Raw genomic sequence first — 24,538 nt, forward strand, 5'->3', positions numbered from 1 at the left:
ATGCTTTGGAGTCAGAAAAATATGGGGTTAATCTCAATTCTTCCACTTGGCAGTTAGGTGCCAATCATTCACTCAGTGAACATCTAGCTGACTTCCTACTGTGTGTTAGGCAGTTTGCTAAGCTCTGGGGATACAAGGACGACAGAGTCCTCAAATAGCCACCTTAAGTAGTTATTTAAGATAGACAATCACAAGTGTTGGTGAGGATGTGGAAAATTTTTATATTCCTGGTAGGAATGTAAAGTGCAGCAGCTGTTTTGGGAAACAGCTTATCAATTCTTCAAAATGTTGAACAGAATTACTATTATGACTCAGCAATCCCTCTCCTAAGTATATACCCCAAAGAAATAAAAACACACATCCACATAAAAACTTGTACGTGAATGTACATAGCAGCACCATTCATAAGAGCCAAAGAGTGGAAACGATCCTAATGTCCATTAACTGACGGGTAAGTAAAACGTGGTATATCCATGCAGCAGATTACTTGGCTACATAAAGGAATAAAGTACTGATATCTGATAGATGAACCTTGGAAACATTATGCCAAGTCAAGTCAGTCATAAAGGAGCACACACTGTATGGTGCCATTTATGTGAAATATCCCAAATAGACAAATCCACAGAGAACAGAAATAGGAAACAGACTGGAGGTTGCCAGAGGCTGGGGAAGAAGGGGCACAGAAGTGACTGCTAATGGGTATAGGCTTTCTTTTGGGGGTGATGAAAGTGAAGCCCTCAAAGAGCCTGAAGTCTAGCCTACAATCGACAAGCAAAGGAATAAGGACATAAAAGGTGCCAGACTGTGGCAGTCACATTCGCAGAGCTGTAGGAGAACGTAAAGGAACCGCTACAGTAGACTGAGCGTAGTGCTGATTCTTAAAGGGGAAGTAAACGTGAAGCAGACGAAATGGAGAGGGGAGGGTCTAGAGAGAAGGTACATCACAGGTAATGGCACAGGAAACACAAGGAGAGCGTGACTCTTTAGAGAACGGGAAGCTGTCAGAACTAGTGGAGTACAGTGAGAGGGGAAATGCCAAGTGACAGGGCTGGAGACAGACCAAAGTCTCAGTAATAAAGGGATTTCATGCTATGCTGAGTGGCCCTGAGGAAACACCAAAGGTTCGGAACACGTGAATAACCAACTGGCTGCAAATTTTAGAAAAATCATTCTGTTTGCCAGGTGGTTAATGGATAGAGTAGGGAAAGGTTAGAGGACAGAGAAACCTATTAGGAGAGCACTGCAGTGATGCAGATGATGGCTTAAGTAAGTGTAGGTGAAGGTTAAATGCAAGCCACATAGTTCCAGACACATAGACACTCAGTGACTATTGGTATTTACCCCACATTAATTTTCATGTATTTCAGTCTCATGATTAAGTTTTTTAAATTGAGGTTTTACTACACTTGGACAATGTAGGTATCCTACTTCTAAAAATCCTGGAAAGTAGTCTCTAAAACCTTTTGACCCAGGGACAAACCATAATTAAAAACCATAGATGTTAACACCATGCCAAGTGTGAATGACAAAGTACTCCTTTATAATGATAAAAATAATACACACAGTAATGTCAAGCAATATGGATGGCAGCAAAGCACTGTGCAATAAACATAGGCTTTGGAGCCATGGTTCAGTTCCTTGGTGCGCAACTAGCTATGTGATCTTGGGTGAGTTTCTTAACATCTCCCTGAGTTTCAGTTCCCTAAACTACAAAATGAAAATAGTATCTGTCTTGGAAGGTAGTTGTGAGATTAAATGTAGGAAAAACAACTTATATAGTGCTTGTCCTATGCAGACTGTCAAGGAATGGTAGTTATATTATTATGTGGAACAAATATTTTATAAATTAACTAATTAAATGGGGGAAGCCAGAACAGAAGGGAAGATACTATTTCAATTAAACAGATGAGATTCAGGAGTCAAAAAAAGGCAATGTCTAAGCCATTCATCAGACTTTACTAAATCAAAATCTTTTTTCACCTTCTATCATGATTCTTGTATCTTGAAGATTCAGAATAACTATCATATGAAGGGGAAAACTTCTGATGCTTTGAGTCAAGGGTTCCCTCTTTACTCTGAGAGAGTGAGACAGATTGATTTTTCCTACAAAGAAAATAAAAACTGATTAAAACATTGAAAGTCTCTATTAAGAGAAACATTTTAAATACTGCTTAACATTAATATGAGATAAAAGCTTGAATGAATAGAAATTAAAAAACTGTTACAAAGTATTTGTACAAAGCGATTCATTCATAGAAAAGGGTGTACAACACATTAAAGAATATCTTCCATTTATTATCAGAAATAAACACAAATCACCTCAAGTATCAACATATAGGAATAGTCTTAAAATGTATGAATTAGACACAGCCAAAATGTGATGTTAAAAAAAGATACACACACACATAATGACATCAACTAGCCCCACCAAAAAACCTCTCTAATGACTTTTCATTGCTCCTAGGATAAACTCCAGAATCCTAAGGTCTGCAAAGTTCTACCATGATCTGATCCCTGATCAACACCTACCATTCTCCTCTTGGCTCTCTGCCTCCAGTCACACTGGCCTTCTTCCATTTTCTCTTTCTACCTTTGCATGTATTGACCTGCCTGTTCCTTAATTCCTTTATATCACTGACTCCTTTTCACCCACTAGATCTCACCATAAGCTTAAGAAAGCTCCTAACTTCTTAAGGAAAACCTTCTCTGACATCCTTGCTATTAAAATTCCTTTGTTGTGTATCTCCAAGATATATGTTCCTTTCTTTTATAATACTTATCTCAGCTTGTAAGTGCTCATTCACTTAAAGGAGTATTTGATTAATGTCTCTCTTCTCCACTAGAATGTGTATTTCCAGCACCAACAACAGTGCCTGGGGCATAAGAGATACTCATTACATATTTGTGAATGACTCGATATTAACCTATCTGTTTCAGCTCTGTTCCTCAGTTGTTTCACAAAGTCTGGAACATGTGGCCGCTGGTGATCATATAGTGTTGCAAAGGGAGCTCCTGAAGCAGCGAAGGCATCTGAGATATGAGTTCGAGTCAACTCTGCCATCTAAATACAAACACAAGGCAAAGTAATTGTAAAAAGATAATGTCACAGAAGAACTGAGAGGGAGCAGGATGTCTTTGAAAGATCACGGACGGACAGTAAGCAAACTGTGCCGTAATAAGTAAAATATTGTGGGAAAGTCATTTAGACTCTTTTAAGTTTCAACAACTTTCTCATAAAAATAGGACTAGACCACAAGATTTAAGGTTTCACCCAGCTGTAACAATCTATGAATTACTATACAGAAAATCTTCAAGTTCTACAATAAGCCAGAGTAAACCAAAAATTAAGTCTTCCTTCAAGAATCAGTTCAATTACAACTTTCTAAATCTTTTCTGACCAACGTGAAGTACATTTTCCTTACTCTTAGCCACTATTGCCATGTATTATTCACTTGGTATTCACTCAGTCACTGCTTTGATGAAGTGTTTTTGAAACGGTTATTAATAGTATTCTAACATTTTCTTGAGAAGAGAGAGTTTACATTTGCACAACCCCATGGTACTCAACATACAGTAACTTCATGGCTTCTTAATAACAAATATTTCACAAACAGTCCTAAACTCTAAGTTCTAAAATAAACTGAAACTATATCTATAGATTATGATATCCTATATAGAGACAGCAGTAGAACTATTTCCAGCTTTATCCTTGGTACAGTAAAAGAAAAGAGACTAAATATCACTCTGAATAACAATATAACATCTTCATACAAAACAGACCTATGGCTCCCGGGGACCAAGACAGGGGACTGACTGCAAAGGGGTGTGAGGGAGCTTTTTAGAATGTTGGAAATATTCTATTTCTTGATTATGGTGTTGTTTATAGAGACAGATTAGATAAGATAAAGATATACAGATACTGTCAAAACTCATAAAACTGTATGTTTAAAGTGGATACATTTTACTGTTTATAAATTATACATCAATAAAATTGGTATTTTTTAAAAAAGCTTGCTTGGGGTAGAAATTTAGAGTTCTTCTGCATCTTTTTTTCTGCTTCTCTACCATCACATGTACAACAGCTACAATAAAGAGTGCCTCTTATTTCAATAGGGTATGCCTCCCACTGAAAGTCACTAATCAAAAGTATGCAATTACCAGATGTTAGAAGCCCTTTACTACTAAGGCCAAAGATGCTCAGACTAACTAAAAAGAAGTAAAAAGAAAGGGGTTCTAGATGGCTCTGACCTCACAGATTTGACGTGCTGCATCTGTGGTCAGGCGAGCAGTCTCTGTTTGCTGAGCAGCTATCTTACAAGTTGCTTCCTGTAGGACTTCAGTTACATCACGTTGTGATTTAACCACCTGCTGTAATGATTCTGCATGGACCTGTAAATAAAAGGGGTAAAAAGAGAACTTACATTATATCTCACTCTCTTCCGACTCAAATTAATTTAATTTGTAAGTTTGTTTCACAGACCAAATGCCTTGTTTAAAAAAAAAAAAAAACACTTGACTACAGTTTGGATTTCATGTCTTAAAATTTACAGTTTAAAATCTGGAATCTTAAAATCACTGCTACAGTTTAAGTCCTAACTTCACTGTTCATAAGCTGCTATGAATGTAGACAAGAAACTACCATATACCTCAGTTTCTACTTCTCTAAATTGGGGGTAAATCTTGACAACGTGATTTCACGGGGTTGCTACAAGAACCAAATGACATGAGATGAACCCATATGGCATAATGTACTAAAACATGATTATTTACAGCTTTCCTTTTTACTCCTACATAATTAAAATACTAAAATGATCTCAAAGATAGAAATTTAGGTTTAAAGAACCTGTACTTGCTGCAAAATAAGTTACCTGAGCTGCTTTGCTTCGGGTTTCTTCTAATTGTCTCTGACATTCCAGAGCCTCTTGTTCAGCCTTCAGCTTCAAAAGGGCCAAGTCTCTTTCATGGCGTTGCTGCTGTGCCTTCAAAATAGAGAAATGATCAACTATTAATTCTAAGATACTAAACTATTTTAACACAGTGACTATATTAAATGGGATGCTGTTTTCCTAACATAAATCTTCTGAAGCAACCAATCAGAGACAGTACATAGGACAGACATCAACCATTTATCACTTATCTAAATATTGAATGACCACCTACTGTGTGTCAAATAGTGTCATAATATAAAAAATTTCCAAGGCATATAGGACTAAGAACTGATACCAAAAAGCTGGTTTAAAAACAAAAGCTATAGCGTCTAATTCTCTGGAGGAGATGAAAACATCCTATGTGTTTTATGTCTTATGCTTTATGTTTAATGTCTCCTTTTAACAAGACTGTTTCTTATAATTATTCCATATAATGCTATCTATAAATTTATTTATTTTCATTTCTTCTGAAACAGTGCTAAATAATATAGGTTTTTTTTAAAGGTGGTAAGGCTGTATATAAAGTAATACAATGAATGCCCTGCCCAAATCTGGAAACCTAGAATTATAAAGTACCCTTAAAAAGGTAGATAATCTCAGTGGTTTTTCAGATTTCAAGATAAGGATGGCCAATGCACTGAGGCCATTTCCTCAATCCACTGTCTATAGGTATTTTAAGATGGACAACTAGAAAATGAAAGTGAGAAAAGTATGTATCACTTATCATCAAAATATGTAAAATAATTACAAATAACTTTTAATATGTGTAAGAACTCTACATTGAAAATTACACTGAAGGAAATACTTAAAAACCTAAATAGAAAAAAGTATTATGTTCATGAATTAGAAGATGCAATATTGTCAAGAAGTGAATTCTCCCTAAACTGATCTATAGATTCAATGCCATTCAAATCAAAACCCCACCAGGCTTTTAAAACTTTTTGTAGAAACTGACAAACTGATTCTAAAAGTTACAAAGAAATGCAAATATCTAGAAGAGCCAAAACTATACTGAGAAAGAACAAAGTTGGAGTAATTACATCCTGGTTTCAAAACTCACTATAAAGCTACAGTAAAACAGTATGGTACTGGCATTAAGGATAAACAAATAGGTCAACGGAAAAACACAGAAATAGACCAACACATAAATGATTACTTAACTGTTGATAAAGGTGCCAAGGTAATTTAAGAATATGGTGCTGGAACAACTGAATATCCATATGGGGGAAAGGATGAACTCTGATCCCTTCCTCACACCTCATAATTAACTTGAGATGGTTCACGTACTTAAATATAAAAGCCAAAACTATAAAGCTTGGGGAAAACCATAAAAAAAAACCTTTGTTACAGTATCTTTAATCTCAGGGTAGGCAAAGATTTCGTGGAATATAAAAAGCACTATTCATTTAAAAAAACTTTTTAAACTAGAGCTCATCAAAATTAAAATCTTCTGCTCTTCAAAAGACAGAGTTTAAAAAGTGAAAAGGCAAGCCAAGGAATGGAAAACAATCTTTGAGATATATCTGAAAAAAACCCATTTCTAGACTACAACTCAATAATTAAAAGACGAACAACTATGCAATAGGCAAAAGATCTGAATAGATATTCACAAAAGACATAAGACTGGTCAATAAATATACCAAAAGATCAATCTCATCAGTCATAAAAAATGCAAATTAAAACCACAGTAAGATACTACTTCACCCTCACTAGAATGATTAGAACACCAAAAAGAGCAAAGACTTAAAGCAACCAGAACTCTCATGTATTACTGTAGGAGTGTAAGATGTTACAACTATTTTGGAAAACAGTATAGCAGTTTCTTATAAAGTTAAACATATATTTAACCCAAACAATTACACTCCTAGGTATTTAAGCAAGAAAAATAAAAACACATGTTGCATACAGAGAAATGTTAAAAAAAAATTCATAGCAGGGATATTTATAACGGCCCCAAACTGGAAATAATACAAATACACACCAATAAGAGAATGGACAAATTGTGATATATTCATCAATATACTCGGAAAAACAAACAAAAACAAAACCATGGATGTAACAACATGGATGAATCTTAAAAACGTTATGCTGCATAAAATTAGCTAAATACAACAGTGCACAAAGTATACTCCCATTTATATGAAGTTCTAGAACTGGAAAAAATAAACCATGATGATATGAATCAGAAGAGTAACTGCCTCTGGGAGGGAGGGTTAATGGAGAAGGGGCCCTGGGTGAACTTTCTGGGGTGACAGAAGTTCTCTATGTTTTGATTATGGTGGTTGTGTGGTCAAAACTCATCAAACTATACACTTAAAATCTGTGTATTTTATTATATATAAATACTACCTCAGTTAAAAAAAAAAGATGCCAATAGTACCCCTACTCAGGAACATTGGATTTTTGTTAGCTAAGGAAAAGTCCATGTTATCCTGGCATTATCAAATATTTGGATCTCAGAAACTTTTCTTTCTACTACAAACAGAACATTAAAAAAAAAATTCAGTCATCTCTGACTTGTCATGAAAAGAGAAAATGCTGAAAGTGTTTGATAAGCTGATTTTCATGCTGTCACTAAAAAAGATAGAGAATGTGGAAAATGAAGTATCTGAGAGAGAATGATTGTATTATTGTTCTGCTGCCAAATACCGCATGTTTAATTTTCTTTTTAGTATATGATAGCTTTTCCGAGGGTTATTTACAGATGCTGCATGGCAGACTATTTTTTTCTATTTGACAGGTTAAAAAAATTTTTTTAACTCATCACTAAGACTTTTAAATAGCAAAGAAAAGAGAAAAAATACAGAAAGCTAAGGAAGAAGAAAACTCCACAAATACCTTTATGATCTGAGCCAGGGACACACTCTCCTGCTGAGCAAGTGAAATGCCTCTAACTCTTTCTACATCTGATAGCTGGCGTACCGACTCCTCAATGGCACTCAAGTAACTGAGTTCTGCTGCCATGCGATGCTGGAGGCCAGCAGGAGAAAAGCGCTTAGAGCCTGGAAGGCAAACAATTGTCAAATATGAAAGTTCACATGAAATTACATCTAAGATTTCTAAAATTCATTTTGCATTTTAAGGGCCAAAACTAAGTCTGCTTTCCTTTGTAGGAAAGATAGTTTATTAGTACAATGTATTTTAATAATTACTTCTTTTGTGCATGTATGTGCCTGTGCACATGCATACACACATCCGTACATACATATATACACCTATAAAGGCTTAGGAGTACATGTATGGGATACATTTTTCAGGTGTCTTTTGACTAATGCTGGCAAGATGGGAAAAACCACCACTATTGTATCTCCTGTGCTTTTCAGTATTTATTTGCCTGCACAAATTTTGCTTAATACTTCAAAAAGTAAGCACATTCACTTGAAATAACATTTCCCTATGGTTCAACTGAAAGAAAAGAAATTTTCAGAAGAAAATTATTACCTTATTTTAAAAATTACAATTGCATGGATCTACTTGCCTGGTGTTGAAGCCATCTCTGTAGCTGTTCTGCTGGCAGCCAGGTTCACATCAGCAAAAGCTGCATTAGGCTTCAATCCTGTTACGGTTGGAGTCACTATTGCTGAGGATTTAGATCTTTCTAATGAAGTTCCTGGAAGGTCAAACTGCAACAATTTCTGGGAACTTGGAGACAGGGGAGAAGTTGGAGTTTTCTGAGATCTTCCCTTGTCTGGTGAGACACTAGAAGTTTTGTTTCATAAAGACATTAAGAAAGGAAAACTACTGCAAGAGTGAATTAAGCAATTAATAAGAACACCATGTATTACTTTATTAACATTAGCTTTAAAAAGCTGTGATTCAGACATTTATTCATTCAACAGAGTCGCTAGGCTGAGTCAATGACTATGAGTACTTCTCTTATTGCTAGATTTACCATGGTGAGCAAGCTAGGGACAAATCCTGCCTAAAATAAAATGAAAAGGAGTCTCTTGATTAAATTGGCACTTAACTCTTTCCTCTACAATGTACATTCATCATGAATCATTTACTGCAGTACCAGGCAAAATCCTCTAAAATATTTAGAACTTATATAGCAATACAATTACAACCAAATATAAAAGGTAAGGTAAAGCCTATTTTAAAAAAAATCTCTTAAAATGTCTCTGAAAAGAGAGTAAAATCTCATTTTGTGCTAAAAATTAAGAAATGACAAAAATTACTCCTGTTACTTTTTAACCCGAGTCCAGCAAAAAGTTATTTTTCATGCTAACCATCTGTAAGTATTTCCCATATGTCCATTTGTTTCTACCCACTTGTTAATGCTGTAGTTGTTTTCTAAACTTTCTAATAAGAAGCAACCCTTCATAGCGGTTTGATTGGAACAACTCAAGGCATTTAATTCAACACAAGACACGTCTAGTTCCTCTGAGAAATTAAGCTCATTAAAGGTATTGCTTCTCATAACAAGAAGCATGTTGCTTTGCATCATTTACTTATCGACTAAATTACTCAAAGATACTCTATAAAGCATGTTAGCGCAGTTAGCGTATTTCTAACATATTAATGCAAGCTTACTTTCAGCTTTAACAAAATTACAAGATGGTTTTCAAAAGTAAACATTTCTCTTATACTAGAATGTAAATACCTGAACAAAAGTAGTCTTGAGAGGCACCCACTTGTTTACAGTGACCTTTAATTTTCTACTGATGGTTTAGAGAAATACTATTTTTAATAGTCTGACAATTTCTTTTATGGAACACAAAAGGAATTAACATTACTTCTGTCTCCTAAAAGATTTCCATGAAAGAATTTCAACACAGCATCAAAACAAAGTACTTTCTCTGAATCTCATAGTATGATTTTATAAGATGAATTTGTATTTGCTCTGCATTGAGAAGACTCACCTAGACTAGCATTTCCATTGATGTTAGTAAGTTTTCCAAAAAATAAAAAGGAAACAAAGGGAAAGAATGTAGAGGCAGTGTCTACAGCCAAATAAGTTAAGAAAAAAAATAGCTTAAATATTTTTTTACAAATCTGGACTCCTTTGTATCAAAGTCTCAAATTAATTTCACCACTGTGAATCTCCACAGGTGAGGAATAAGAGGTCTAGACTACAGTATGGAGAATTTATCAACTTATTTGGGTATGAATTCTGTTTCAGAAATGTTTAACTTTGTAGATTTTTCCAATTAAATCATCAGATTATCTCTTAAGGAAAGGCAAAGTTTTCTGAATTCCAAAAATCACTGACAAAGAAAATAAAATTCAATTTTTAAATATAGCAATGATGATATTAATGATGCAGCATTATTTGCAACATGAAAGCATTAAAAATGACTATGTGTCACTATACTAGAAAAAGCACCCTGTTAGTTTTACAAGAAAAAAAAAATTCCTGTCTTCTCAGAGCTTAAATTTCCAAAAGGACAAAAGCACTACAGCAGATAAAAAATCATGTGAACAGAGCAGGACTGCACATGAAGCAATAGTTATTTGTAAGCAACAGGCTAAGTGCATATGATATTAAAAAGAAGGAAAAAAACACAGTGTGCAAGCTCCATGACCAATATAACAGTGAGATTTCAAAACCTGCTTGAATCATCCAGTAAGCTGAGCAGGAGAGAAAGTTCAGAGGTGTAAATAATGCTATCAAAAGGAGGATAAGTCGTTGTGGTGAAAGAGTGGAAGAATATAGCTGGGAAGCAAAATGACAGACAAAGGAAATGAGACAGTCTTTGGTAGTCTAGTGATAATACTTCAAATAAAGTTCAGCTCTTAGTGTTGCTCTATGGGGTAACTGCGAGCTCCCAAAGCACCCCAAGTTGCTTGGTCAAAGGACTGAGTCAAGAAAACTGTGGCAATGGCATTTAGAATAGAAAAGTGGGTTGTCCCAGAGGCAGAGAAATCCTGTGGGAGAGGTTGTAATAGTTTAGGTGAAAAATGACCATATTCTAAAATACAGAAAAAAGACTAGAGCTATCGAGCCACAAAAAATATAGAAAATACAGAAATTTATTAAGTGGATTCTCTGGACATTAATGATATTATAATTTCAAATAAATATGAATCACAGTATAGAATATACATTACTTTACCTCAAAGAATGCCCAGAAAGATCCTCCAAAGTGCTGTCAGTGTCAGGAGTCTGCTCATAATCTTTGACAGAAAGTTTGCTACTGGTCCCCGATTTCTTTCCTTGATGAGAGCCACGTTCTGAGCCAGACTGTGCTTTTTCTTCATCAAGAAGTGAGTTCTGAATACTTCCAGTGAGTGAATCCAGCCCTGCAAAGTAAATTTCTTACAAAACTGATTCCCAATATTAGAAGCTACTGAGAGATAGCTAATACATAGATTTCAATAAAATAACAAAGAGTACAGACCAGAGTATTTTTAAATGGACTTTTAAAGAAAATTGTTTTTCATATCTAAAATAAAGCAGTTCATTCTTCACTTCCATTTAAGGAATGCAAAGCTTCATCCATTAATAATACTTTTTAATAGCATGCCCCACATGCTATTAAAAAATAAACTGTTTTTAGAGCAAATGGTTAAAAAAAAGACAAACATATTAACCAAGGATAAATTACTACTCTATCCCTATTTTAAAAAAGTACATGAAAAGAAGTTTTTAAAGGATAAACCCAGAGGTGAGAGAAAAATGGTACCAACTGCCAACTGAACTTACACAATCCTTCTGAAAAACTCTAATGGCAAGAACTATGTAGCCAGATTCATAAAACTGTCCATATTCTCTGGCTCAGAATAATCTTACTTACAGAGTTATCTTAAGGAGATTAATGAAAACATTCAATGTATAACTTTATAATTTAAAATATTTCAACCTACATTTCCAATAATAGAAGAAATGTCTAAATTATACAATGACAGTAACTTGAATATTTACATAGCACTTTGTAATTTAAAATGCACTCCATATATATTACCTTATTGCTCAAACACTTTATGAGGTTTGTACCAGATGCTTGATTTACTGACGTAACTAGAGATCATGAGGCTAAATAACTTAAAGATACACAGTCAATAGCAGAAATAGGACATAAACTCAGACATCATGACTCTAACTCTAAGGCATTGTTCACCTTCATGACATGTTTCAACAGTAGCACAGAAAAATACTTGCTACGTTAAAAAAAGCAGAAAAAAAGAGTTGTGTACACATGTTAATGGCAGCTAACAGTTTTTTTCAATGTAGATATATGGTTAAATATCAAAAGAAAATGGAAAAATGAAAAAACAATTATGCTGCACACTCATGTTCATAGCAGCATTATTCACAACAGCCAAAAAGTGGAAGCACCCTAAATGTCCTTCAACAATGATTGCATAAACAAAACATGATGTATACACACAATGAAATATTATTCAGCCTTAAAAAGGAAGGACATTTTGACAAATGCCACAACATTGATGAATCTTGAAGACATTACGCTAAGTAAAATAAGCAGGTCACAAATATTGTATGATTAAACCCTAATATGAGGCACCTAGAGTAGGCAAATTCATAGAGATACACAAAATAGAACAGTTGTTACCAGGGGTTCCAAGGGAGGGGAGAATGAGAGCTATTATTTGATGGATATAGAGTCTCAGTTTGGGATAATCAAACAGCTGTGGAGATGGATAATGATGACAGTTGCACAATAATGTGAATGTACTTAATGCCACTGAACTGGACACTTAACAATGGTTAAATTTCCTAGTCAAACTCATAGAGACATAAAGTAGAATGGCGGCTGCCAGGGACAGCGGGGAGGGAGGAAAGAGGATTCACTGTTTAATAGGTACAGAGTTTCCATACGGGATGATGAAAAAGTTCTGGAGACGGATAATGGTGATGGTTGCAAACAGTATGAATAAATTTAATGCCACTGATTCGTACACTTAAAAATGGTTAAAAAGCAAATTTTATGTTAGGTATTTTTTTATGACATAAAAATAGATAAATTTTAAAATAATGCTATATTATGCTTTAGTGATAGTAATAAGGTAACAATTTTTCATTAAAATTTAGTTTAAAAAAGAAAAAATGAAAACGATCTTACCATATGAGAAGTATTAAACCCAACTATCAACTAAGGAACTGCAAATCACTTCAATAAGATACCATTTTTCATGATCAGATTAGCAAATATTTTTAAAGTAATGAAACTGTGAGTGTCATTCAACACACACACAGGAAATAATACTCATACACCATTTCCAAGGGAGTGCAAAATGATATATCCTTCCTGGAGAACAACTCAAAAAACATATAAAAATAATTTTCCATCACCCTTGACTCAGAAATTCCACGTGACTCACAGTAATTCATACTAGGAAGCTACATGAAGATGTGTACCATGAATTAAACACACTGATTGCATTATCACAATGGGGAGAAAAATGCACAAATAATCTACAGGATTATTAATCAATTAGAAAGGATTCTATAATCTAAAATTTATGATCCCTAGGCTAGAAGCAAGCTGTTAATACTGTTTATCTCTAATTTTTCCATAATAAAGATGGATTCATTTATAAGAACATTTAATTCAGTTACTATTGTTCTTTGAAAATACAGAATTTAAAAACTGCCCTTGACTTCAAACAACTAGAAATTATAGACAATACAACAGTTTATGCAAGAAAGAATGAACTACTTATAATTTATAACTTAGATGACTGATTTCTTGAATACGTGTAAAGCACATTTGACTGTCCTTTATGACTGGAGTACTGCATTCTGTTGATTCTTATTTTGTGGTTGGCTTTATTCCTTTGATAACTAGGTAAAGCTAAAAAGCTAAAGCTCTAAACTTTCTTAGAAACAATGAACAGTACATACATGTACATTAAAAAATATGTGCAGTATATTGTATGTATCTACATGCAATATATTATATATGTACAGTCAAATTGTATCAATTTAATCTAATAAAACTGAAAAAAAAGTCATGGGGATGTAATGTACAGCATAGTGACCACAGTTAATATTTAAATATGTATCATAATATGAAAGTTGCAAAGAGAGTAGGTCATAAAAGTTCTCATCACAAGAAAAAAAATTTTTGTAACTATATGGTAACAGATGTTAAGTAGACAATATATATATACTCTTGCAATATATACAAACATCAAATCATTATATTGTACACATGTAACTAATAGAACAGTGTGTCACTTTTACCTCAATAAAAAGTTGTCTATTAAAAAAAAAATCTAAACTCCAATCAAGAGACGCATATGCAAAAAAAAGTTTGGCCCTAGTTTAAAAGATTAGCAAATGAAAGTATATTTATATGTTTTAAACTTAATTGAGATAAAAAAATTTTTCTTATGTTTACTACTTGAATCTACCAACTATTTTCAACTACACTGAAGAGCTGAGTGAGCATGTAGACATTCTTTTTCACCACCAGATGGAGTATACACAACAAAATTCACACTGATTTTAGAACTTAGGGATGAAGGAGAAACTAAGTTTAAGTTGATGCTGTGGAAAGTAGAACATGTAGGTTTCTTCTAAGGCACTGTGAGAGGGAATAAGGGAAAACAGAAAGCCACCAAATACCACCTATATTTCATCTAATCACGTTTTAGAGTATAATTTTTAAAAACCTATATTGAATCATATTATTTATGCTCATATTTTCAATACATCATAATATCTTAAGTTGTATAGAATACTGTAATAGAAGGTGAACCAGATTTAGGAGTCAGAAGTCAGAATCTAGGCTTTACCAATAACTAGTCAGTGATCTTAGGTGAAACACTAACAGAACAAAACATGACAACTGCCAAATACAAGGACTGAGCAAGATCAGCAGTTCCCAAAATGCATTCAGCTGAATTCTATCTAATGTTGTAACATGCTGGCTGAAGAAATGATTCTGTAGGCAAATAACTTTGGAAAATACTTCAAATTATAACCTTATCCTAAAATAAATAATGCATATTAGCATACTAAAAGTATTACTGAATCCTTTAAGAAAAAAGTCTATAAAAGCATTCCCCAAATTTATGGAGCCATGAAGCTCTTTTATCTTCAGAACACCTATGAGACAGCCTATCACAGTGAATCAGTATTCCACAAGAAAAGACAGACTTAGGAAAGTGTTGGTAAAATGACATCTAATGTTCCTACCAAAGACTTTCAGAACACTTCCAATCTGCAAGAGAGTTATACTAGGTCAGTGATTAAGAAATAATTTCTCCCAGCACTCTCACACTGGAAGTATAAAGTGGCACGAGCTTTCTGAAGAGCTTTTTGGCAAAATATTTCCAAATTTTAAGCATGGCATAATCAATGCCCCATTATCTCACTTCTAGGATATTTCCTTAAAGCAAAGAACCAGACCAATGCATAAAGATGCATTTATCAGGACAGTCAACGCAACAGTGTTTATAATAGAAAAAAAAAGAAAAGAACCTAAATGTCCAGCAATGGAGAATTGCCTAAATAAATTACAATATATTCAAATAACAGAACACTAGGTAGTCATTACCAAAGGGTAGTTCATATTTACTAACAGAGAAAGGTATCTGAAACCCACTGACAGAACAAAACACATAAAATGTGATCCCATACATGTACCATTTCCTATTTCCATATGTCTACAGATTGTCTGGAAGGATTCTTACTAAAAATGTTAACATTTCACACCTATTTAGATATCTATTATTTAAAAAAACAAAACAAAACAGAAAACAACAAGTGTTAGCATGGATGTGGAGAAACTGGAACCCTTGTGCATTACTGGTGAGAATGTAAAATGTTGACCTGCTACGGAAAACTGAAGGCAGTTCCTCAAAAAAGTAAACACAGAAATGCCTTTTGATCCAGCAAGTCTACAACTGGGTATACACACAAAAGAACTGAAAGCAAAGAGTCAAATAGTATTTATATACCAATGTTCATGGCCACATTATTCACAATAGCCAAAAGGTCAAAACAACCAAGATACCCATCAACTGCTGAATGAATACACAAAATGTGATATATACATATAATGGATTATTTAGCCTCAAAAAGGAGATTCTAACACATGCTACAACATGGATGAAATTTGAAGACACTACGCTAAATGAAATAAGCTAGACACAAAAGGACGAATACTGGATGATGCCACTTACAAGAAGTATCTAGAGTAGTCAAATTCATAGAAACAGAAAGTAGAACAATAGCAGGGGCTGGAGGGAGGGAGGGAGGAAAGGGGTGTTATTGTTTAATGGGTTCAGAGTTTCAGTGTGGGATGATGAAAAAGTTCTGAAGTTAGGTAACAATGATGGTTGTACAACACTGCGAATGTGCTTAATAGCACTGAACTACACACTCAGAAGTGGTTAAAATGATAAAGTTTATGTTATGTATATTTTACCACAATAAAATAAAATCTGGCTATCTCTAGATGGAAAGAATACAGGTAATTTTTTATTTTTAAACAGTTTTCTGTATTTACTGATTTTTGCCCCCTGTCTTTTTTTGTTGTTGTTAACTCAATAAGTGATTTTTCACTATTAGGAAAAATAATTTTGGAAGCAAAATTACTCCCTAGGGACCATTCTGTGAGCTTAAGTGGCCTCTGCCTAATCACTGTGTCTTCTCACTTCTAGGCTTACAGAGGTCATTACAGCCAAGAGCAGAACGGAGGGGACTGAAAGGTATTCTCCTCAATCAAAACATTTAAGAGTGCCAAAGGGCCGGCTACTGTGCTAAGCACTGAGATGTACACATTATATATGTAAGCTTCAAAATTACCATCTGAAGCATCGAGTAATCATCTTTATTTTATAAATAAGAAAATTTGAGTATTACACTTAATGACAGACATATTATTATATAAATTTTTTAAAAAGAAGTTGCAGAATAATATGATTTCATTTCTGATTTTAAATAAAGATATATGTGGGACTGTGTATAGTTTTATGTATATATTGGAAAAACAGGCATCAAAAACCTTACAGCAGTTATCTCTGAGCAGAGGAGTCAACAAGGATTTATATTTCTTATTCGATTATTTACCTATAATCCTTAATTTTTTATCACTGTAAATGTATTCCTTTTGTATTAAGCAAAGGATTCATAATGTTATATATCAAAAGGTATTGTAAATGATAAATATGAAAGCTAATTACACTATCATAAAGAAATTAATCTAACCTATGGAATCAAATCATAACTTCAGATCACTATCACAGAATCATTGGTAAGAGAGAAAAATCACCATGTAGTAGGATTCCACTTACATTCTGTCTTTTCCTTTTTTCCTTTCCTTCCTTTAGAAGAAGTAGATGAACGAGATGATGCAGCAGACTGGGCCCCTGATGAGTGCTGGGAGGTAACGTCCACAGAGGAAAGATCATAGGCAGACTTCCTGCTAGCATGGTCCTCCTGAAGGCCTAAACTGTTACTACCAAAACTGTCAAAGAATGAGTAATGGTGGTTAAAGAAAGAAGTTCTAAATCACAGCTAAAATTATATATATTTTAAAATTTATTTAGTCGCAAGGAGAATATAACTGTAATCAAAGATGTCTTCCACTTTTGTTTTCTTACTACTATAAACCTGGATTATCAGACCTCACCAGAGAGAATATCTTCCCTAATTTCATTTAATATCCTCCCAATATTTTATCATATAAAATAATCTGTAATTATTCACATTCAATATAATTTTCTTCACAACTTACAAATTGTAATGCACAAAAAACTATTGGATGTTCTTTTAAAAATTGTCTAGCTGAATTACTGAAAATAAGTATTATTAAAATTATCACAAAAGTATAGCTTTAAATTTTGAGCTTTAAATAAAAGATTAAAATTTTCAATTAAGACTTGTAAGGATTTAATGTGACATTTAATAATATCATCAATCAGCACAATTTATTACGTCTTATTTCTAGGCTGAAGTAGAACACATTAAATTATTGTTCTCTATAATATGATCAGAAGGAAAATAATTATACTATATTAAATTATCAACCTGAAAAGAAATTAAGGCCACATTTTTCAATGTATATTGAAAATGTTATAAATATTTGAAATATGAAAATGAAAAAAATATTATATTTTTTCTCTTATGTGTCTAGATTACCCATTTTTATTGGTTTCACTTCAATAAAAAAACTGCCTGAGTTTTTTGTTTTTAATCATAAGATTGAGTTAATACAGGTAAAGCCCACTCAGTCCTCTCAGTGCCTTGTACATTAAGTGTTCAATAAATATTAATATTATAATAGTTATGTTTCAAAGCTTTGTAAAATTTTAGACATTACCCCAATTATAAAAAAAAAAGTACTAACTACTTGGGATCAGGAATCAAAGATATATCTAGTCATCTTCAATTAAATCACAGAAAACCATTTCTTAATCATCCTACATTAATATACAATGGGATAGTTTTTCCAATACTAACCTCTACTGGGAATTCACAGATTGATTTAACAACCTATATTTTTGGCTTACCATGGGCCAGGGGCTGTGAAAGCACTTTGTATTTCACTGAACATTCGTTAACACTTCAACAGAGAAGGAAACTGAGGTACAGGGAAATTAAGCAATATGCCCAAAGACTAACAAGTAATAATCAGGAGAGCCAGCATTTAAACCCACACAGTCTGGATCCAGAGCTCATAGTCTTAGTAACCACTATGCTATGCAGCTTCTACTTATATCTTTAAACAAGCAAAATTTGACTAATATGCAGACCACAGTTCTCATTCGTGCATTTTTCTCACTCTTCAGATTTTATTCTATATTGTTAACATAGTCTTACTTGGGCTCAAGAGCTGACTTTTTTTCTGTCAAAGTCCCACTCCCTGTAGAGGAGACAAAATCATCTTCATATGAAACACTGCTTAGAGGGGTTGCAACAGCATTAAAAGGACGGGGTGCTGACGTTCCTCTTTCCAGCCTGTCTTCAAGCCCTGGCAAGTGTAATAAATGAAATGTGTTTTAAAACAACAATTAAATATGCTACAAGCAAAGCACTCTACAGCATGGTTTTAGGGACATTTTAGTTTGCTTTTTATTAGTGCTTCTTTTCAAGTTATCTTTACACCTAACAGTGTATTTTTAACTTTTTATTAGAGAAGTTATCAAACATACATAACAGTAGAAAGAATTGGATAATGAAACCAATGCATCCATCACCCAGCTTTAACAATTATCAACACACGACCAATCGAGTTTCAAAGTTCCTATTCCCTCCATCTCTTAACTCTCCCCCAAAGATTATTTTGAAGTAAATTTGAGATACATTTCAACTTTAAATATTTCAGCATAACTAAAATATCTTAATGAAAATCAAATAGAAGGATTTAAGAACAAATCCAATTTTCTTGTGGAAAAAAATTGAGGGTGTTGATTTAAAAAGCACTTTGCTTTCATCAGAATTTGAAAATCCAAAGAACTTTTAAAAGTACCACCTATAGAAATAAGTGTTAAACAGAAGAGATCAATAGCACATACAGACCTGCACAAAACCATGATGAAGTGGCTAAATATGAACTCTAGGAAAACACAATGTGATATTCAATTAAACGTAAGATGAACAGATGAAATCAACTCATTTGTCAAGCTGTTCACTACGCAGAATGGAAATAAAAAACCAGGCTGTCCACAGGCTTCGTAAGGCTCAGCCTCACTCTCCAACCTGGGAGTTCTAAGGTTATGTTAGCATAAGGTGGGTAGAATCCACCTATGGTAGGAAGAACAGAGAAAGGGCCCTGAAGGAATTGAGTCCATCATAGAAAAGGAAAGCTGTGTTGCAGGATTTCAGGGGTAAGAAGGGAACTTCAGAAGTTAATGTTTCAGACCCCAACCATATAGATACTTTACTGTTCAAAGTCTGTTTTTAAAATTAGTTTTGACAAACAGTAACAGATTTATTTCCATATTAGAAATGTTACATCAGTTGCCCTTCTCAATTCTTCGCTATCGTATTGCCAACTGATCCACAAGTCACTGTATTAAGAAATATACTTATTTTCTATCTAAATACATAACTCTGGTCACAGCAAACCTAGTATACACTTGATACATACCAATCCTGAACATCACCTATGAATTTCTCTAAATTAGACCAAAATTTCTACAACTACTAATCAAGTAGCAGTATATGACAATATCAGCTAAAAATTAAGATTTTAAAGATTAAGTGACAATACTCTAGTTGAAGCTTGCAGATAATCTGGATTAATTTGGACAATAATAAATCTCCATTATCCTCATAACGAACAATGAAAATTTGTAGTTAAGAATTATCATGTACAGAATTGCAAAAAAAAATCTACCTTAACATACAAATATTACAAGGCTTACTTATTTTTCTCACCTTTTCCATATAACTTATATGATTTTGTAAAAATATTAATGACACTATGTGGACTTCCCTTTGCCAGTTCTTCCCACGGTCCTTTGCTTTGTGTACCACCTATGTGCCCAAACAGAGGCAGGAATTTTTCAGCTTCCTTTTGAAATTCTTTGATGGGTTCATAAGCATTTCTTTCTCCAGCACAAAATTCCTTTTCTTTTAAGATTTCTGCTAACTTCAAAGAGGGCCTTCCATCTCGGACTCCCTCTTCTTCAGACAGACTCCCCTCACTAAGAAGAGGCCCTTCACTAACTGAATCTGTGCTGGAACCAAGAGACATTTTGGCTTTGTCTTGAGAACAAGCTTGCATATCAGAGCTAGAGGAGTCGGTCTGCCTCTTACATAGCTGTGCCAGCAGCCCTTCCGGTTTGGGGCCAGGGGATCTCATTCTGAAGTTTGATATGGCACTATGAGGTCTTATCATCTCAGGAAGCTTTTTAAATTCACTAAGATTGCCTACACCAGGAAGATCATCATCAAAAGTTGCATGAGATACACAGGTTCCCAGCATCTTTTGAATTCGAGCAGAGAAAACATCTTCTGCATCCTCTTTCACAGGTGGACTTATAGCTTTGGTCCAAGGTCCATCTTCTTGGGGTGTTTGCTGCACATCAGTGTTCCATACTGACCCATAGTTAATGTTAGCCCCAGCTAATTTCTTGGCTTCACTTTCAATCCTGCTAGACAAAGAAGCAGCTGTTGCTTTCAAGGCTTCAATACGATCCAGTTTACTCTTATACTGGCTAGCACTAGGTTTTAACAAGGCATCTGGATGAGCAGCTGGTGAGGTCAGATATGGTTGAGGTGTAAAAGTTAATGGCCCTGAGGCCATATTATGATTCTTCCTAGTTGGTAAAATAGATTCAAAATCCTTATGCAAAATTCCTACATGCTCTAGACTCAAGAGATGGGACAGTAAATTTCCAGCTGTTCCACCAAGAGGCTGTGGCTGAGAATGGTGGACTCGTGGACTCAGTCTGTCAGGCTGCATCCACGTAGGATCCATCAAGTCTCTCCTGGAAATGAAAGTCACAATATGTTAGTTAAACAGGACCTTATAACTAAGCCACCTTTTTTTTCTTTTAAACTTCAGGGTTTTGTTTTTTTTTTTTTATTAGAAGAGCAATGCATAGCCACTGCAAAGCAAACAAACAAACAAACCAAACCCCCAAAGGATAAAAAGGATAAAGATCACTCATAGCTAAACAATGAAAGAAGCACTATTACTATTTCATTTAGAATTATGTCTTACCAAACATTTTTCTACATGTATGCTGTGTTCGGTGTTATTTTTTCACAAAAATGGAATCTTATCATACATACCGTTTTTTAAACTGCTTTCTTCAACTAAGACATTTTTTAAACTATTAAAGAGAAGGCATTATAACTTTAAAACTCTGTTAGCAATTCTTTACAATACTGGCTCTACCCTTCCCTTTAAAAATAATGTTATATAAAAGAGAAATGCTTAAGATTGATAAATATTAATGTAGGCATGATATTATTCTAATCAACAAATATTTAATAAATGCCAAACAGTTATGTTTAACATTGTACATACTAAAGAAATGAGATTATTACAATCTCTAAGTTCTAAGAAAAACTGATGAACATCAAACGAGTACCAATAGAAATACAGAATACTGGGTAGGACACCCATAAAGTTTAGAAACAGAATAAAGATATCCTAGATGACATTAGATAATTCACTTATGTTTCCAGACCATAGACAACCTGCATATTAAGGGATACTATACAAAGATAAAAGGCTGGTGTTAAATGTTAAGAAGATCCTTAGAAAAAATAACATGAGGTTTTGTCCTTGGTCTTGTCCATTATTTTTGGATGATGACATGAAGATATGCTTATCAAATTTATAGATGACAGAAAGCTGGGAGGCATGGCAAACCCAACAAATTATCAAATTATGATTCAAAGTTATTTAGACAGGCTGCAAACTTATACCAAACTAGTATGAATAAATGTGAAGTCCTACTAATTGGGTTCAAAAATATCATCTGGAGGAGAGTAACCAGGGTGATAAGGGAACTGAAAAGCATGTTATGCAAGGTTTGGTTGCAGGTTATGCTGCAGCAGTCTTTTATACAGAAGGGCTGCTATGACAATGGAGTAAAGGAAGGAAGACCAGTGCAGAGAGTCTATGCCACAGAATATAGACTATTACAAATGCAAAATGTGAGGTTATTAGGGTCCAAACCAAGCTAGCAGTAATGAGAATACAAAGGAAGTTATAGATGAAAAAGGTATTGCTGAGTAAAAATCCAAGTATTTAGAATGACAATTTTGACTGTAGAGGAACAGTGGTAGTCAAAAATGGAAAGACTTAAACCACTTAAGACTTAATCCTTACTCTTCAGTTTCTCAAGATCTAGGAGGAAGAGAGAGACTAACCAACAGCTAAAACATGATGCCATAAGCACTGATACAAAGATATATATAGTTCAGTGGGGTGTGAAAAGGGAACAATGAACTCTGCTAGCCAAGGAAAGTGACTTTTGAGCTGGATCTTCAAGATCTTCAAGGTCAGATATGTAATTTGGAGTTTTCCAGGTAGCTAACGCAAAATAATGGAACGTGAAGGGTAATAAAAAGAAATATTGTATTTTTAAGCATAAAGTAACCAAGATATGTTAAAACTATTAACAGGAATAGGGAAGCTAAGAAACAAGTAGAGGGAAAAGTGGAGGCAAGAGGTTCTTTGATCTCAAGTCAAAGAAGTCTGATATTAAAAGAAAGGAGAGAAACAGGTGCAAGGTAATCATGTCTAGGAATAGTCTGATTTATATTTGGTTGTTTTTTAATATTGGGTAACTTGTTTAGAGTTAGAAGGAAAGAACTGAATACATGAAGCCAGCAGGATATGTCTGACAATAAGAACAGGACAGAGATTAACTGTAGAGTATATGTACTTAAAGGTGTTCAAATTCAAAACAATTTTTAATTTATGCTTAAAATTTGAAATGTATTTACAACCTTAAATAAATCATATGAAACATTTCACTTATTGGGAGACAGTGTGTAGAGCGGTTAAAAGTATAGGCTTCTAGAACCAGATTGCTTAAGTTCAAAGTGATCTCAACTTTAAAGTTTTGACCTTTGAGAAAGTTAATTAAATTCTAGGTCTTAATTACCTCTTCTATAAAACAAGAATAACAGTGCCTAACTCAAAGAATTACAAGGATTACATAAAGTAATACATGCAAAGCACTTAGGTCAGTGCCTGAAATCTTACAAACACTCAATAAGTGTTAGCTATTTTTATCAATATCATTATTCTCTTGGTGTGGAGGGGTACAGCAAGAGGGGCAAGAGGACCATATGTATCAACCCAAAACTGGAAAGTGATCAGAATTGTTTTTTCTTATTTTTTTAGATTTTTATTTGTGCATTCTCAAAGAAGAATTTCAAAATCTTTGTCTTCACAAAATGGTTATTTCAAGGAATAATTTATAATCATGTAATCTGAAAATCACCTTAACTTTCACGTACAAATAATTTTTTTTTACTTTATTGCAAACATTACAGCAAAAAGTATTTTTTCTTAGAGTAAAATAGCCCTCAATCACCGATCTGAAATCAGATCAAATCCCTTCTTAGTCCCTGTCCATGTGTTCATATGCATATCCAAATACAGCTTTTGAGAAGTAAGATGCATTGATATACGAGTCATATGAAGAAATTTTCCATAGTAATGGATAAGGGAATGCCTTTTGAAAATTATTCAACACAAATACTTTAAAATACTAATTTCACTGTGATTCATTTATCCAACAACTTCCATCATGTGATTAGGTCAGAGAAGGCAAGCGTGCTTCCAATGGCAGGTGATCCCCAAGAGGAACTGACATTTACACTAGATATTAAAGAATAGGTAAAACTTGAACAACAGAGTAGGGCATGCAGTAAGCAACCATCAGAAGATATTAACCAATTTCTAAATAAACCTCTTGTTCACACAGAAGGTCAATCAACAAAATTCACTGAGCATAGACACTATCCCAAATTTCACGGGAAAGACGAATCTTAATCATCTTGCATTCTCCCCTTTTTACCTTGCAAGAGGCTGTGGAGGTTCTGACAGAGACATGTCACTACTGGAAGATGCACTTGGGGGACGTTCCTGCACTTTGTTCTCTTTGTCAGATTCTCCAGATGGCTGATACCCTGGTCTGGTCTAAGAAAAAAAGGACATCAAATTTACCTGATTCCCCCCATAAAGACATATTCAAGGTGCACATAAGATAAATCTTAAGTC

At 34.0% G+C, this 24,538-nt stretch overlaps 1 protein-coding gene across 5 annotated transcripts in view; it reads right to left on the bottom strand.

Annotated features, from left to right (window-relative positions):
- The window catches only part of CEP350 (centrosomal protein 350), a 122,655-nt gene that overhangs the window by 53,908 nt on the left and 44,209 nt on the right, over positions 1-24,538 (bottom strand). For all 5 annotated transcript variants that reach the window (XM_032463607.1, XM_032463606.1, XM_032463605.1 and 2 more), the window contains exons 11-21: positions 24,336-24,457; positions 20,224-21,278; positions 18,664-18,814; positions 17,136-17,308; positions 10,985-11,171; positions 8,407-8,627; positions 7,767-7,930; positions 4,869-4,979; positions 4,249-4,389; positions 2,925-3,061; positions 1,981-2,103 (exon numbers count right to left, since the gene is read on the bottom strand). In XM_032463607.1, coding sequence (XP_032319498.1) covers positions 1,981-2,103; positions 2,925-3,061; positions 4,249-4,389; positions 4,869-4,979; positions 7,767-7,930; positions 8,407-8,627; positions 10,985-11,171; positions 17,136-17,308; positions 18,664-18,814; positions 20,224-21,278; positions 24,336-24,457 — 2,585 coding nt within the window. The remainder of the gene's footprint in view (positions 1-1,980; positions 2,104-2,924; positions 3,062-4,248; positions 4,390-4,868; positions 4,980-7,766; positions 7,931-8,406; positions 8,628-10,984; positions 11,172-17,135; positions 17,309-18,663; positions 18,815-20,223; positions 21,279-24,335; positions 24,458-24,538) is intronic.

The sequence above is a fragment of the Camelus ferus genome, chromosome 21 (genome assembly GCF_009834535.1).
Source record: "Camelus ferus isolate YT-003-E chromosome 21, BCGSAC_Cfer_1.0, whole genome shotgun sequence".
Lineage (NCBI taxonomy): Eukaryota > Metazoa > Chordata > Mammalia > Artiodactyla > Camelidae > Camelus > Camelus ferus.